This window comes from Marmota monax, unplaced genomic scaffold, assembly GCF_021218885.2.
Source record: "Marmota monax isolate L192 unplaced genomic scaffold, Marmota_monax_Labrador192_F-V1.1 WCK01_AAM20220418_F8-fsc00160, whole genome shotgun sequence".
In the NCBI taxonomy this organism is placed as follows: domain Eukaryota; kingdom Metazoa; phylum Chordata; class Mammalia; order Rodentia; family Sciuridae; genus Marmota; species Marmota monax.
The window spans coordinates 2,288,165-2,304,350 of NW_026694183.1; the positions used below are offsets into that span (position 1 = coordinate 2,288,165).

General features: G+C 55.1%; 2 protein-coding genes across 4 annotated transcripts; one reads left to right on the forward strand and one right to left on the reverse strand.

Annotated features, from left to right (window-relative positions):
* The first annotated feature begins 5 nt into the window (after positions 1-5).
* Positions 6-10,864, forward strand: Pnkp (polynucleotide kinase 3'-phosphatase). Of its 3 annotated transcripts, XR_006856528.2 has the most exons (17): positions 6-156; positions 754-800; positions 1,091-1,396; positions 1,982-2,061; positions 2,148-2,205; positions 2,278-2,385; positions 2,621-2,692; positions 3,783-3,831; positions 3,916-3,986; positions 4,076-4,168; positions 4,244-4,340; positions 4,428-4,489; positions 4,682-4,791; positions 4,865-4,952; positions 5,031-5,092; positions 5,876-6,044; positions 6,673-10,864. XR_006856528.2 is itself a non-coding variant. In XM_046465927.2 (16 exons), exons 1-16 carry the CDS (start codon positions 6-8, stop codon positions 5,276-5,278), a joined length of 1,572 nt encoding a protein of 523 aa, XP_046321883.1. In that variant the 3' UTR covers positions 5,279-5,335. The 3 variants fall into 3 exon arrangements, 2 of the variants coding, with proteins under 2 accessions (XP_046321883.1, XP_046321884.1); XM_046465927.2 differs by lacking the exons at positions 5,876-6,044; positions 6,673-10,864 and adding an exon at positions 5,161-5,335; XM_046465928.2 differs by lacking the exons at positions 4,076-4,168; positions 5,876-6,044; positions 6,673-10,864 and adding an exon at positions 5,161-5,335.
* Positions 6,347-15,980, reverse strand: Ptov1 (PTOV1 extended AT-hook containing adaptor protein). The gene is made up of 13 exons (XM_046465929.2): positions 15,597-15,980; positions 12,917-13,054; positions 12,704-12,786; positions 12,575-12,632; positions 12,380-12,487; positions 10,069-10,224; positions 9,360-9,449; positions 9,169-9,242; positions 9,038-9,095; positions 8,500-8,604; positions 6,898-7,095; positions 6,753-6,822; positions 6,347-6,474 (listed from the first exon to the last, which is right to left on the reverse strand). Exons 1-12 carry the CDS (start codon positions 15,765-15,767, stop codon positions 6,811-6,813), a joined length of 1,251 nt encoding a protein of 416 aa, XP_046321885.1. The 5' UTR covers positions 15,768-15,980; the 3' UTR covers positions 6,347-6,474; positions 6,753-6,810.
* Between the last annotated feature and the right edge of the window lie 206 nt (positions 15,981-16,186).

Below are 16,186 nucleotides of genomic sequence, written 5' to 3' on the forward strand. Positions count from 1 at the left end.
GCAGGATGGCTGAGGAGGAGGTCCAGGGCCGCCTGTGGCTGGAGAGCCCCGCTGGGGGAGCTCCTCCCATCTTCCTGCCTTCGAACCGGCAGGCTCTGGTCCTGGGCCGGGGTCCCCTCACCCGTGTTACGGACCGGAAGTGCTCCAGAAACCAAGGTGGGGACGGGCTTGAGCGGGAAGGGGTGTGGCCTGCTCTAGAGGCGGGAATGAGATCCTAAAGAATGATGCACCGAGGGACGCTCGGCTACTAGGCACAATTGCGTGGTGCGTCCAGCCCAGGGGTCGATTGGTGCCTTCTGGGGAGCGCAGAAGGAGAGGTTGTACCTGACCTTGGGGAAGAGGGTGTGGTGCCAACCCCGGGAGAATTGTCAGTGGGCACAGGACGCTGCTCTCGGGCCATTTGAAGGTTTAAAACTGGCCACCACCTTTGTGAAGAGAGGTGATCCTACAGAGAAAAGTAAAAGCCGGGTGGACGTGGACGGTAACAGGGCAAGCCCAGGGCCTGCGTCAAGCCTCACTTATTATTATTTATATGAAAGTGTCTGCCCTGTTCATAGGCAAGGACCATGCCACGCGCAGTCCTAGGGACTCTCGCAGTGGGATCCAATCCCATTGAGAAATAAACTGTCTCTTACTCTCTCCGGAATGGATGCTGTAGCTCCATTCTGTGGCCTGAAACTGGCCACCGCTCCCCAGTATGAGGGGGCCCTTCACACAAGGATGTGATCCTGACCCCACCCCCTTATCCCCTAGTGGAGCTGGTTGCAGACCCTGAGACCCGGACAGTGGCTGTGAAACAGGTACCAGTGCTTCAGCAAGGGGCAGCAGTGTCTGGGGGTAGGGTCTGGAGGGGAATTGCAAACTGGCAGGGGGTAGACCCATTAGAAAACTGGCCAGAAGAAGGGGGGGTGCTGGTGAAAAAGAGTTGTCGGCTTTATTTGGGTATCCATCTGTCCCCTTTCAACTGGGCAAGACTGGAAGCCTATAAGGGTCTGATTGGTAGGTGGACTAAATCACCCTGTGGTATTGGGGGGGGGGAGGTTCTCACAGTGGGTGGAGCTGGTCCCAGCCCCTCCCTCTTTCTCTGCAGCTGGGCGTTAACCCTTCAACTGCTGGAACCCAGCAGTTGAAACCAGGGTTGGAGGGCTCTCTGGGGGTGGGGGACACACTATATTTGGTCAATGGCCTCCACCCACTGACCCTGCGCTGGAAAGAGACCCATACATCAGGATCCCAGCCAGATACTCCGCCTGGCACCTCTCCAGTAGCTTCAGATGAAGAGCAGGAGAAGGATGCTAAGCAGCAGAAAAAGCGCTTAAGGAAGTCATCCCCTGGCTGGGAGAGCTTGGAGAAGCTGCTAGTGTTCACAGCACCTGGGGTGAAGCCTCGGGGCAAGGTGAGGCTGCTGGAGGTTCTGCCCTAGGCTGGGCATTCAGTCTGAACTTCAAATGTGATCCTAGGCAAGGCTGTCAGCCTCTTAGCCTTGGAGGAAGTGTGGGTTGGTCCCTGCTGCCCCTTGGTAGCCACCCAGGAATCAGCAGGATGACCAGGAACAGGTCAGCAGGGGCTCTTCAGACTGCACTTAGATGTGGTCAAGGCCATGCTGAGTCTACATCTCACCTCTGAAATGATGACTTCCCAAAAAGTATGTGGCCTTGGTCCCTGACAGGCAGTGGGCACCCCAAAAAAGCTTTGCTCTGGTTTTATTTCCCCTGTAGTTATTAATCTCCAAGGTGTAAAAGCCCAGGGGAGGAGATCGGGTAAGAAACTAATCCTCATTTTAATACTAGAAATGCAGAGGTGGGGTGGACACAGGAGTGACAGGACAGTAGGATTTCAGGTGATGTGTCTGTGCCTCATCCCTGTTGGGTCATATCTACAGAAAACCATCTCCCTGCATCAAAGTGTTATTGTGACTCATCCTGTGAGTGAAGAGACAGGTGTCTCAATGCTGCCCCTCCTCTGTTCTTGGTGACACCAGGTAGCTGCCTTTGATTTGGATGGGACCCTCATCACCACCCGCTCTGGGAAGGTGTTTCCCACTGGCCCCAGTGACTGGAGGTGAGGAGGGGCAAGGGAAGGGAGTGAGTGGAGCTGGTTGACCCCTCCAGGCCCCAGGTCACTTGTCCACTTCCGACCCATTCTAGGGTCTTGTACCTAGAGATTCCACGCAAGCTGAAGGAGTTGGAAGCAGAAGGCTACAAGGTCTGTGCCTATGTGAGCAAGCGCGACAGGGTCTCTGATGAGGAGGCCCTGGTGACATTGTCTGCTCCCTAGCTGGTGATCTTCACCAACCAGATGGGCATTGGACGAGGGAAACTGCCAGCAGAGGAGTTCAAGGCCAAGGTGGAGGCTGTGGTAGAGAAGCTGGGGGTTCCCTTTCAGGTATGACTAGAATGGAGGCTAGGGCCAGGGTAGGGTAACAAAGACCCTTGGGTGGGAGACAAACCCAGAGAGAGTCCCTGGGATGTATGGGACAGAGGCCTCTGCTGGGGTCAAGCCATGAGCAGTTGTCATGAGCTGTATATCCCAGAGCATGGGCAGCTCTCTGGGGCTTGGTACCCAGCTCTTTGGGGCTTGGAAGAGCTGAGGATGGTGTGTGACCCCTGCCCCACTTCAGGTGCTGGTGGCTACACATGCAGGCCTGTATCGGAAGCCGGTGACTGGCATGTGGGACCATCTGCAGGAGCAGGTGAGCTGTACCTCCTCTTCCCCTTGCTCTAGCCCCTGTTTCTTAGGGCTTGTTCTTTCTCTCCTCCCTTAGTCCTTGTCATGTGGTTTAGCTGTCAGGTCCTAGGTGCTGGTATATGAGGTCAGTACCATTAAGCTGAAGTCAGAGGTTGCATCAGGAGCAGAGACAGGAGGGTAAGTTTGAGTCAGCCTGGGCAACTTAGGGAGACCCTGTCTCAAACTATAAAATAAGCCGGGCACGGTGTCGCATGAATGAAATCCCAGCGGCTCAGGAGGCTGAGGCTGAGTTCAAAGGCAGCTGATCAAACTCACTGATCATGAGTTCAAAGCTGGCCTCAGCAAAGGTGAAGCACTAAGCAACTCAGTGAGACCCTGTCTCTAAATAAAATACAAAATAGGGCTGGGGATGTGGCTCAGCTGTAGAGCACCTGCCTAGCATGTCTGAGTCACTGGGTTCCATCCCTAGTACCACCAAAAAAAAAAAAATCAGTGGTTGAGATTGTTAATTCATTCAACCAATGGTTTGTTCTGAGCTGAAAATCCTGGTAAATAATAGTGGCATGCCTGCTGTAGCAGTACTCGTAGACCGCTGATGGCAGCCAGCTATAAATGCACACATGAGTATAAAATAGGAAGTAGGGTGTGATTTTCTTACGGTAGACAGGGGGACGTCTCTAAGAAGGTGACAAATTGAGTAAAAGTCTAAGGGAGGTGAGGGAAGAAGCCACATGGATATCTGCAGAAGTGGTCCTGGCCAGAGTGACAGCTGGTGTGAAGGCCCCGAGCCTTGCGTGTTCACCAGTGCGGATGCCCACCTGGTGGACCCAGGTGAGTGAGAGGGTGGGGCCTCGCCTTGGGGCCAAGGGAGCAGAGTAGGAACACGTGTGGGGTCTAAGTGGGGATGGGAGCCTGGAAGCCTATCCGCTCTGGCCTGAGTCTAGGCAGTGAAGTGTGAGAAGCGCTACAATGGTGAGGACTTGAGAGGTTTGAGATCTGGCCTGATGCAGGGAACAGACCAAGAGGAGCTGCCCCAGGGAGCCCTTTACTGCAGAGGGACAGTTGTTAGGAGTAGGTTCTATTTGTCTCTCCAGGCCAACGAGGGCGTGCCCATCTCTATGGGGGACAGCATCTTCGTGGGAGGTAAGGGCTTGGGGCTGCTGCGGGTGGGCCAAGACCCTTCTCTCCAAACCTGCTGGCAGTGAAGGGTATCCTCGTGCGTTCCAGATGCAGCAGGCCGCCCAGCCAACTGGGCCCCTGGCCGTAAGAAGAAAGACTTTTCCTGCGCTGACCGATTGGTGAGCAGGTGACCGATTGGGGATCGGTCACCAATGGTGAGCCCTGCACCCCGCCCTCGACCTCTGCCTCACCTCTGCCTTTGCCCCAGTTTGCGCTCAACCTTGGCCTGCCCTTCGCCACCCCGGAGGAGTTCTTCCTTAAGCAGCCCACAGCAGCCTTTGTCCTCCCAGCATTTGACCCGGTGAGGCCCGAGGGGTGGAAGGCAGGGAACAAGCAGGGGAATGAGGGTCTCAACTTCTTGTTCCACCCCTCCTAGAGGACTGTCTCCTGCTCAGGGCCTCTCTGCCTCCCAGAGTCCAGCTCCCTCCTGAGCTCTGACCCAGAGGTGGTTGTCGCCGTGGGATTCCCTGGGGGTGAGATATCCTGATCCCCATCTCTGGGTGCTGTAAGTGTCCTTCTGGGTCCTGGGTATCCACTGATAGTGATTTTGTGCCTCTCAGCTGGGAAGTCCACCTTCCTCAAGAAACATCTCGTGTCAGCTGGGTACGTCCACGTGAACAGGGTAAGAGGCTGCCGCGCCCCATCCCACTGGTTCATTCCCTGGCTGCCCCAACCGGGCCTTCAGGGCTGCCGCCCAGCACCCCTGCCTCCCCCTGCAGTTCTGATTTGTTGCCCTGCCCCCACCAGGACACCCCTTCATCTTCTATTCCCTATTGGGCAATTCCTGCTTGTGACCTCTCTCCTCTGTCCCCAGGATACAATAGGCTCCTGGCAGCGCTGTGTGAGCACCTGTGAGGCAGCTCTGAAGCAGAGGAAACGCGTGGTGATCGACAACACAAATCCAGACATCCCGACCAGGGCCAGGTACTTGGCCCCATGGGAGGTCTCTAGTAGGGCTGGCAAGGGCCTGGTGACAGCGCTTTCCTGGCCTCAACAGGTATGTCCAGTGTGCCAGGGATGCAGGTGTTCCCTGCCGTTGTTTCCTCTTCACTGCCACATTGGAGCAGGCTCGCCACAACAACCGGGTGAGCCCCTGCCCTCCCCCTCCCTCCTGCCCTGCCCCTCCCTCCCCGATGGCCTCACTCTGAACCATCCCCTAACAGTTCCGGGAGATGACTGGCTCCTCTCACACACCAGTGTCAGATGTCGTCATATTCGGCTACAGGTACCTCTAGTTAGTAGGCTGTGGGCTGGTAGGGCCTGGCCTCTCCTTACCAACTTCTCTGTCACCAGGAAACAGTTCGAAGCTCCTACGGTGGCGGAAGGCTTCTTTGCAATCCTGGAGATCCCATTCCAGCTGCAGCTAGAGCCGCAACTAGAGCGACTCTACCGGCAGTTCTCTGAGGGCTGAGTTGCCCAGCCCCATGCTCCCCTCCCTGACCTGGCAATAAATGCTATTTTTCTCCAAGCTTGGCCAGCATTTTGCTGGGAGGAAGGGTGGTCGTCTTGGAGGTGCATCACCAGGCCTAGGCCAACCCCACGCCCCCACACACACACACGCGCGTGCGCGCACACTTTTCTACATTTTCAGGTTAACAGAAAAGGAGGGACCTGGACTGGCTCAGGCTGCTCCTCTGCACATCTCATGTTCTACACCAAACCACTCCACCCACCTTGGGCTGTGGAAAGGTGTCACTAGGAGGTTGTCATGAGCAGGTCAAACAAGAGACTGAGATGAGACATGGGAATGTAGGACATTGAATGGGCCCCTATAAGCTAGCCAGAGCTTGGCTCAAGATGGCCCATGAGGGCACAGTGATTGCAAGCTTGCCTAATCATGTGTGAGGCCCTGCATTCAACTCCCAGTACTGCATGAGGACAAAATATCCAGGGCTCAGGTTCTATTGCATTGGACTTGAACGCAGGGGATGTGGGTCTTGGACCTGCCTATGGATCCCCCCTCCAGCTACAGGAGGCAAAAACGCCCCTGACCTATGCTTTCTTACAGGTAAGTCCAGGGGAAAGAAACCATGAGCACTACCTGCGAGGTCCTGGCACCAGGTACTGGAAACAGAGAACCAACACACGGCTTCATGCTTCTGACACAAAGGCCCCAGGAGCTGAGGCCACCAAACACCCTTACCCACTTATTACAGCTGGGGAAGATCCCATGTCAGGTAACTTGGGGGCTCCACACTGAGCCCCACTTTCCTTCCCACACTGGGTAACGAGGATCTCAAAGAGCAACTCCTGATCAGTAGACACAGCTTTGCCCTTGTAACCTGCTAAGTACACATACTCCCTAGCGAACACCATCAACAGCTCAAATGCTGAGCCAGCCCTGGGGACATAAAAACACTCAGGTGAGGACTGCTGCTAGGACAGGGGTCAGTCTCCTGCCTTGTTGTCTGACCCTGCCACGGCATCACACAGAGCAGGAGAACTGCCCAGCACTCGGGCAGTGAGCTGAGCTGACAAGTAGATTCTTAAAAGACTTTATTAGGGAAATGCAAAGGGATGGGGACTGTCCTTTGAGACCTCAGGACGCTGTCCTCCGTGTTGCTGGGCAGTTGTAGTCCCAGGGGCCCCAGCACAGAAGCATCTGACCTGGGGGGCAGGGGATATAGTGGAAAGAGCTGGACACAGCACCTCAGCAGCCCCAGGAACTGTGGGACGAGCAATCACCATGCCTAGGCCTTGAAGCTGCTGCCCCAGACTCAATTCCCTGCTAGTGGGGCTAGTATTCCCAGGTGGCCACAGAACACTGGGGACCACAATGTTTTTTTTCTCTCTGGTCTTCCCCAGGCCAGGGACACCCTGCTTCTTCCTAACACCCCAGGCAAGTCTGAGGAGATCCATCTGCACTGAATAGGATCAGCACTCACCAGTCTCCGCAGGGGCCTCATCTGTGACTCCTGGAGGGCCCGGTCTTGTTGAGGGGCACTACCCCCCCATCTGCAGAGGAAGTCAGGGGGAGAGTCAGCAGTAGGGAGGGTGGGGGTGGAAGGCAGGTATTGGGGATGGCCTCACCCCTCGCTGCTGCTGCTCCTGCTCCAGATTCCGCTGAAGGACCTGCTGCTGGTTGGCTATGACACGCCGGATACCGTTGACGAAGTTGCTCTGGTCGTGGGGGATGAGGCCAATGAAGATCTTCTTCTCCGAGGAGTACAGGAGCATGAGCACGCGGATCTCACATGAGGCTTTATAGGAAAAGTGCACGCAGCCAGCCTGGCAGGGTAGGGGACGTGTCAGAGGTGGTTGTTCCTCACACTCTTCCCGCATACTACCCTTAGCCCCAAGGTGGTGCCACTGAGTACACTGCCAGCCCAGTGCTGCCCGCTGCCCTGCCTTGCCGCCCCATCTGGAGGACAAGGAGACCAAGGCCAGGAGCAACAATTGGACCAGAACCCACAGGCTTCTGCGGAATGACCCAGCAGTTTGTGCAAAACAAGTGCTGCTGAAGCCCAAGAGGTTGCCGCACAGGAGGCCTCCAAAGAGCCCACCAGGACAGACAAGTGGCACTAAGCACAGTGCCTCCACCTCATGCAAACCCCACCTCCTGCTGGGGGACATGAAGCAAAGCTGCCGCAGATGGCGCCAAAGCCCCCACCGTGATCAGGCGTCCAGGACCACCTGTCTCAGGCAGGCCTAGGACACTGATATGGCTGTCCCTGATGGAGCTCATTGGGTACTACCTAGGAAGTCACCCCTCCCACCTTATAGAAATAAAACCAAGGTGGGGGTGGGGACTCATATAAGTTCCACCAAAACCAGAAAGAACTGAGCAGCCTCAGGCCTGGGCACTGCCTCAGGGGACTGTGGTGTAAGGGTCCCAGAGGAAATTGTGCCTGTGCCCACCAGAGCCATTGGAGGGGAGGGGCCTAGGAGAAAATGGGGCCTTGACAGATTTCCCAGATTTCAGGGCTATCCTTCATTACAGACTAATGGAGAGGTAAATAACAATGGTTCTTATAGACTGATGTCATCCAGGCACAGCAAGTACCCAGAAGGAGACATCCTTGGTTAAGAGTTCAGAAGCACAGAAGGCTACCTTTCCTCACCTCTGATGGGGAAATAGGTCCAGAGAAAGGAAAAGACTCAGCTAAAACCACAGACAAGACAATCCCAAGTGCATAGGACCTGGGCTGGAAGCAGACCGACCTCCTGTCTGGGAGGCACCCTCCAGCAAGGGACATAAGCTCAGAGCTCCAGTTTTCCCATTGGAAAACCCTGCGGGGGGCAAGGGTGAGGAAGACCACAGGTGGGACCTAGGATACTGACTAGGTGCTTTAGTGATGTGCAGTGACACCAGGTCCTGAGACAAAGTAAACTAGGACGTGGCATTAGAGGGGTAGGTCTGGAACCCATACCAGCTGCCTGTCTGTGCAGCAGAATCAGGAGAGCTGAGAGAATGAGGGTATCTGTCTGGAGCAGCACAGGTGCCTGTGCAGGACACATTTCCACTCTTGGGCACAGCCATTCTGGCTGGCTCTGTGGAAAGTTACACTGATCCACTCTTGTCTCCAAACCCAAGAGCTGCCGCCGCCACCACTTCCTACCCCAGCTGGACTCCCCCTGAGGCTCCAAGCAACATGTTGCTCGGTGGCCTCTGCCTGTGCAAGCCCCACTCACAAAGCCGTTGTCCATGATCCGGCACAGGCTCTTCAGCGTCTCCATGTCCTTGGTGAAGTGAAACTGCACCAGGCGGGAGTTCCGAAACAGTGGCACCAAAGTGGTCTGTGGGGAAACCAAGGGACTGACTCCATGGTCCCCTCCCTAGGGTCACCCACTTCCCACACCAGTCAATGGCAATCTGTTAATGCTGTACCAACCTGCCCTTCAGCTCAGAAAAATGTCACCTCTGCAAATGCTGGGAACCTGAAAGTCCTGCCCTCCTCCTACTCCTTACTCACCTCTGCCCTGCCTCTCATGGCAGCCTGCACCAAGTCTGGACCTCACTCAACTAAAGCCACAGCAGTCCACATCAACCCTGTCTCCACGCCCCTCCTCCACCTGCTGGACAGGTTGCACAGCCCAAGGCCTCTGCCACTGCTTCCTTCCATCTTTAGCTGGTCTCGCTGCTCCAGCTGACAACTTCAGAGCCACCTCCTCAGGGAAGCCCCCCACAGCCCTGAAGTCACATATGCACACAACTTGCCATCCAACTCACCAGGAGCTGCTGTGGGATGAGCTGCATGTACAGCTTCCTCGGCCACTGCTCAGTCCTCCTGTGGGCACAAGGATGGGGTCAGGAATACGTCTTGCTAGAAAGTAGCCTCTGCTCCCAAATCTAACACTCACAAGATCTCTCCTTGGTTCACGTAGACATGGGATGGCAACCACCTCTTGGATCGACTGTTGGGCTCAGGCCTAGGCTTTGGGGACAGAGGAAGAGAGGAGCCTCAGGGGTGGGACACTAGATGCCAGCAGCCGCTGAAGCCCAGAGACAGTGAGATACATTGGGTCCAGGTCCCCAGCCTGCCAGGACTCACCTCCTGCCACTCCATAACACCACTCCATGCCAGGAATTTGTTGTTGACAATTTGGACAGGGCCTGAGTGGACTCCACCAGGTCCCACCACCTGTGGGGGAAAAAGGCAGGGTGGGCCATGCACCAGGAGAGGCTCTGCTATAGAGGAGGCTCCCTGGACCACTGTCCTTGGGCTCCTGAGCCTTCTTCCTGCCCTGTCTATCCTCCCACCTCCGTCTCTGCCTTGATCACAGCCCCAGGGAAACCTCAGGTGGCTTTGCCCCTTGACTGCTGAATACCTCCTTATGACTCCCAAGGGTCCAGAGACGAGTCTCATCCCCTCACCTGGTGTATGAAGCCCACAGAACCTATAATTTGTTGTAAAACCTGGTACACTTCTCAGAAATGGTAGCACTATCAGTAATTGACAGGCATGAACCAGGACACATGTCACCCTCCAGAGCCTTTTAGCCTCACACCACCTTCCCTGAGATAAGTATGCCAGACCTAATGTTGCCTCCCTGTTCCCGAGGCTCTTCTGCTGCCAGCACCCACCATCCATTGTCCCTCCAACCCAAGCCTGACAAGCCATTTGTCCCATTGAACCTCGATGGAAATCAGCCACTGACTCCTTGGAGCTCCCCCTAACGCTCCTTGCTCCAGCTATCATACCATGCTCTGCCCATGTCCACCAGCTAGGGGCCAGGCTGCACTGGACTGGCACACCTGACCTGTTTGCGAGTAGTGATGACCTGCCGTATGGCATTGACGAAGCCGCTCTGGTCATAGGGGATGAGGCCCATGAAGATCTTCTTCTTGGACGAGTACAGGAGCATGAGCACGCGCACCTCGCAGGGGGAGATGTGGGGAAAAAGCATGCAGCCCGCCTGGGGGAGAGGCCAGCAGGTCAGGAACCCCGGACACTGCTGAGAAGCCACTCGCCCTCCACACTACCCGGAGACCGAGAGGAGCACAAGTCGTCAGAGTCCAGGCCGTGGTCTTCCTGCAGGGCTTGCAGTTACAGTGTGCCTTTCTTTCTAAGAACATGTGCTGTGTCTCAGCATCTCCCCTACCCTGCAGTGACTCAGGCTGGGGTGGCATCTTGGACCCACACTGTGGTGTGAAGATCCTGAGAGGCTCCATCTCTGCAGAAACTAGATTTGCTGCCTAAACCTGAATGGCTTCCAGGAAGGGCTTGAGCCCACCTGATGACAGCAACTGGCCTGTGGTTAAGAACACACACATCAGGCCAGGCTGCGGGTGCAAACCCAGACATGCTACCTCCTTGCTGTGTGCTAAGGCAAGCCACCTCTTGTTTTGCAACCTCAGTTTCCCCATTGTAACACAGTTAATGACAGTGCAGTACACATGAATGCTCATTATGTGAGCTTCTAGTGCCTTGTCGATGGCAATTAGGAGGACAAGGCTACCTGCGCAACTACTTCTATTTTGGGGGAGGTGGGGGCTTAGGGGCTTCCACCCAGGGCTTTGCACATGCTAAGTAAACACTACTTTTTTATTTGGGGATAGAGTCTCACTAAGTCACTGAGGCTGGCCTCACTTGCAACCTCCCTATCTCACTGGGGTTATAGGTTTGCCCCACCACAACCAGCAACCTAACCTCCTGATCCTGGGCTCAGTGAGTGACCACCTGCTAAGGGACCATCCCAGGTCACACTACAGGTTATACACTTCATTTCCCTGAAGACTGGGTCTTGGGGACCAACACATCCTCCCTCAGCAAGAACTAAGTGAAGGGGACCTGCTGGCTAGGAGACCTCACACCAGTCACAAGTCCTGATGTGTCTAGGTCCTGAGGGAAAGGGGAACAACCTAGACATAGGGGTCTTGCCACACATGGCATTTCTGGAGATGGTGGTACAGAATAGGAGGGAGCCAACTATTAAAAGGGGAACAGGGACTGGGGGATGAGCCCAGAACCAATCCTCTGGGTATCATGAATAGATGATGCTCACCTGCCCCCAGAGCCCACCTTCCACAGCTAGACAACTTGCAAGGGGCCAGAAGCCATTGCCAAAACCAAGACCAAAGAGGGGACATTCTGGCCCACAACTCCAATGGGCTTACTTCGTGACCTGCCTTATGTCCAAACCGCAAGTCCTTTGGCAGTCTCACCAGCTCACATTTACTGAGCACTCAAGTCACTGTACACAAACATTCTATCCTCCCAGAGACCCCATGAAATAAGGGCTCCTGGTAGTAGTTACCTCACACACTTTTTTTTTTTTTTTTTTTTGGCAGTGCTAAGGATTGCACTCAGGGCCTTGCGCATGCTAGGCAAGCATTATACCACTGAGCCACATCCCCAGCCCTGGCAGCCCCATTTTAGAGGAGACTAAGCCCCACACACACTGTGCCAGTTTGCTCCTTTTCCCCAAACACACCCATTTACCAGCATCTTCTGGGTCCCAACATGGCTAGCCTAGGTCCCTCCACTCACTCCCACCCCAATGCAAGCTCTCAGGGCCTGAGACAGACTCAAGTGGGGGAGTTACTGTTCTCTTGGTCCTACTAAGAATTCCTCAAGAGACTGAAAACAGCAGTCAGGCAAGGAAGGCACATGCCTGTACTCTCATCAACTCAGGAGGCTGAGGCAGGAGGATCCCAAGTGCAAGACCAGCCTCAGCAACTTAGTGAGACCCTTAGCAATTTAGTGAGAGCCTGTGTCAAAACTGGGGATGCATGGGGCCAGGGTTTTGGCTCAGTGGTAGAGAGCTTGCCTACCATGCATGAGGCACTGGGTTCAATCGTGGCACCACATAAAAATAAAAACAAATAATATAAAGGTACTGTCTCCATCTGCAACTAAAAAAACATTAAAAAAAAAAAAAAAAAAAAAGACTGGGGATGTACCTCAGTGGTAAAGCACTCCAGGATTCAATCCCCAATACCACAAAAAAAGAGAGACCAACACACATGCAAGGGAACAACTACCCCAGGCCCCTCCCTGCTTTGGGCTATGGGTAGAGATCTGCCCGACTCACCACATGCCACATCTGCCCACCCTGCTGCCCGACTCACAAAGCCGTTGCCCATGATGCGGCAAAGCCCCTTGAGGGAGTCGCAGTCTCTGTTGGTGAAGTGGAACTGTGCCAGCTGGGAGTTGCGAAACAGGGGGCCCAATGTGGTCTGGAGGCAACGAGGGTACAACTGGGTCACCACGAGGATATGGAGTATGGGGGTGGGGTAGGCTGGGTGGGCTGGGGGGAGTCTCACCAGCAGCTGCTGCGGGATCAGCTGCATGATCAACTTCTGTGGCCACTGGTCAGTCTCCCTGCAGGAAGGAGCAGGTCAGGGAGCGCCTTCTGGCCATGAGCCCACCCAGTCCCCTGTCCAGGCACTCACAGGTTCTCGCCCTGGTTCACGTAGGCCTGGCAGGGCAGGGCCCGTTTCAACTTTGCAGTAGAGTCAGAGTAGGGTCTGCGTTTCTGTGGGAGCAAGGAGAATGGGGGTCATAGGACACAGCCTAGAAGCCCAGGCTGGCCCCCACCCATGGGGACTGGTGGAAGCCTAGCCAGTCCACAAAAACTCCAGTGAACCTGACAAAGACTTGCTCACCTCCTGCCATTCCAGGACGCCGCTCCAGGCCAGCAGCTTATTGCTGAGACGGTGTTCACTTACAGCCAGACCCCCAAGGGAGAGGCCAGGTGAGGAAGGCCCGATGGGACCCAGAGCCCCGAAGACCCGAGCACCTTCCTGTGGCAGAGAGGGGTGAAGAAACTCAGACCAGGAGACCTTTAAGGACAGGCTGTGTACACACACTCCAGAAAAGACATCCCAATGTTCAAATTCCATGCTAGACACTCCCAGGGCCCCATCCAAGCCCCTTGCCCTAGTAGTCAACACCCCCCAAGGTTACCCCATGTCCTCCCCGCCCCCACAGCCCACTGGTCACATGACACTGGTCTGAATAGGTCTTGTTCCCCCTTCAGTCTCTGCTCCAGCTGTGTGCTTAGTCTGGAATGTCATCCCGTCCCTTTAGGGGATATGCCACCACTCATCCTCAGCAGCCTGAACAATTTGTCAGACCTAACTCAAAAGCCAGCTGTCTGGAAGATTCCTATACCCAGCAGGGCCTGCTGGCAGGCCCCACATATATAACCAGCCCTGTCCTGTACAGTGGCTGGTCTTGTCCCTCCAATACTCAGAATACTTCTAGGACTGCCCATCATCCTAAAATCCTAAAGAGAAAATCCAAACTCCCTTGCCAGCTTGTGCCAACCTTTCCAGGCACAGGGTGGCCTTTCTTGCTGACCCCAGGGAGGCAGTACCAAGAAATAAACGGAGGAAGAGGCTATTCAGGAAAAAGGGGAAGGCATTAGGAAGAGGGTATGACAAATCCTGGAGGAGTCACACCAGAATGCTTGCAAAACACCAGAAAGCACCATACTACCAAACCAAAGCACAAGTTCTTCTGACAGGGCCCTCTCTAACCTGTCTTTTTAAAATCAAACACATCAAAGCAAACAAGAGAAAGCTTTAGAAAGAGGTTGGAAGCAGGAAATGTGTGAAAATCTCAGTAGTAGGTACAAGCAAAATTATAAGAGTTGTTACCTTTCTTCTTACCTAGTCACTAATGGATATTTTCCACATTCCTTATAAAGCATATAGAGATCTTTTTATCCCAGAATAATGACAAGCAGGAAAATACTTATTTTATACAGGTCTTAAGAGGAATAAAAACATGAGCAAGCATACAGTCTACCTGGACAGGTGAGTCGGGGATTTGAGCAAACATACAAGATCAAGAAGAAAACCAGAGAGGGCCAGGGATATACATTGTGGGGGGGGGGGGAGGAAGAAAACTAGATAGAGAACGTTCCAGTGTAAGAAAGCGTTGATGTGTTCAAGGCCGGAGTGTGTCCGGGACAGAGAAGAGGTGATGAAAGCCCATGTTTACAGGTACCCACCTGGGAGGCTCAACACCTGAGCAAAGGTAGGAAAAACACAGTTGCAGGAGTCCTGGGAGATGGGGGTGTATTTATGATACATAAGACCCAGGAATTATGGAGTGCTTACCTGGGATACCTGAACTAGCCCAATGTATGATCCAAACAGTTAAGGTCTGCTTGTCTAGAAGAGAAGACTGAGCACTTAGAATCTGTTATGTTTGGATCTGGAGTCACACACAGTGGGTAAACACCAGGATGTTTGCCTGAACCCTACCTACACCTGCAACTTCAGGATGAGCATATGGAAGCAGAAGGACACAGTTAGGGTCTAGACTGAAAGCAACCCCAAAGGAAATCTCATATCTAGGCAAGTGTGTGCAAAATTGTGCTGATTTGCTGTTTACTGTACAGGGTAGCTCTGTGGGGATTTGGAGGGAAGTTTAAAGTCTTCCAATGCATGGTTGAGGATTTAGGAAGCATATTTGAACAACTAGATGGGAATGCTTCAGGCAGTAGGAAGGCAGTGGAGTATGTTTCAGACCCGCAGGAGAGTGTTTGAGGCTTGAGTAAAGCTGCTTCAGCTCTGGGCAACCTCTGGGCAGAGTGTTTCTAAGAGAGCCTGAGTACAAGTGTAGAAGCCTCACATCTGGGCAAGTGTGTGCATGGTTTGCGTGTGAAACGCCGTGATGTGCACTTTTGCGGCCCCTAAGCAAACATTTTTAAGGTTTTTGAAAAGTCTGTGCATGTTTGGGGTCTGATGAAGCATGTGCACCCTAACATACCTCCAAAGTTGAATGTTTACCTTTAAGTCCTGAATTTATTGCAATCCATAAAGGCATCCCATATCTGGGCGTGGGTGCAGATTCTAGGTGCGCATGCCACAGGCATCATTCGGGCACAGGGGAGAACGCCCCCGACTGCAACATCTGGGTGCGCGTGTGCAAAACGCTACCCCCACCCCTACTGACCGCCATCGCCCAGCCCCCTCACGCATTTTCAGATTTCCTGCCCGAAGAGGGACCAACTTTCCAATAGGAAAAACAACCGCGGGCGGCATCCGCCCGCCCCCCACCCCGGGTTTAAATTGGGCCGCGGAGTCAGCAGTAATTTGAGCCCGCCCCGCCCCCGTACCCCACCCCCACCGCAGCAGAAACGCGTAACAAAGGAGAGAGCCCGGCGTGTACCACAGGGGGTTCCACGGGGGCCACTGCCCCAGGCGGGACCACCCTTCGGGCCACTGGGGAGAGCCCAAAGAGGAGGAAACCTCGGACAAAGGCGTGATCTCGGGGGAGGGGCCGGCGGGGGCGGGGTCGTGGAAGGCTCTGGAAAAAGGGCGGGGGGCTCACCATGGGAGGGGCCGAGCGGGCCCTGATCCTCGGTGGCTGAGGGCCTCGAGGGCTGGCTGGCCAGGAGCGCGAGCGGACCGCACGCACCACGAGAGGCCGCGGGGGGCGACCGCGACCCCCGAGGGGGCCCCCAACGCCAGAGCGATGCGGGGCGCGGCGCGGACGGACCATGGCGAACGAGGGCCGAGCGGGCTGACGGCTGCCACGGGCCACACGGGGGGCTGCGGGATCCACCGACTGAGGGGCGCGGGCGCGCGGCTTCAGGGGAGACGGGCTGAGCCGTACCAAGCGCGGGGGACGCGCTACCAGAGGGGTCGCCGCGGCCAAACCACTGCGGCAAGCGGGGGAGCTCGGCGCGTACCAACGGCGTCCGCGAGGGGGCGTGGTCGGGCCGTACCAAGAAGGGCTGGGGGAACCTTTGGAAGAGAAGGTGTGTGAGAAGAATGGCAATGGGAAGATACTTTGGGCCGCTCCAGCACGGGGGAGGAGCTCCGAGGTACGAGAAACGACTGGGGGCGCGTGGCGGAGCCAAAGACCGTACCAAAGTGTGTGGGGGGGGGCTGAATGACACTAGGTGATACCAAGTCGGC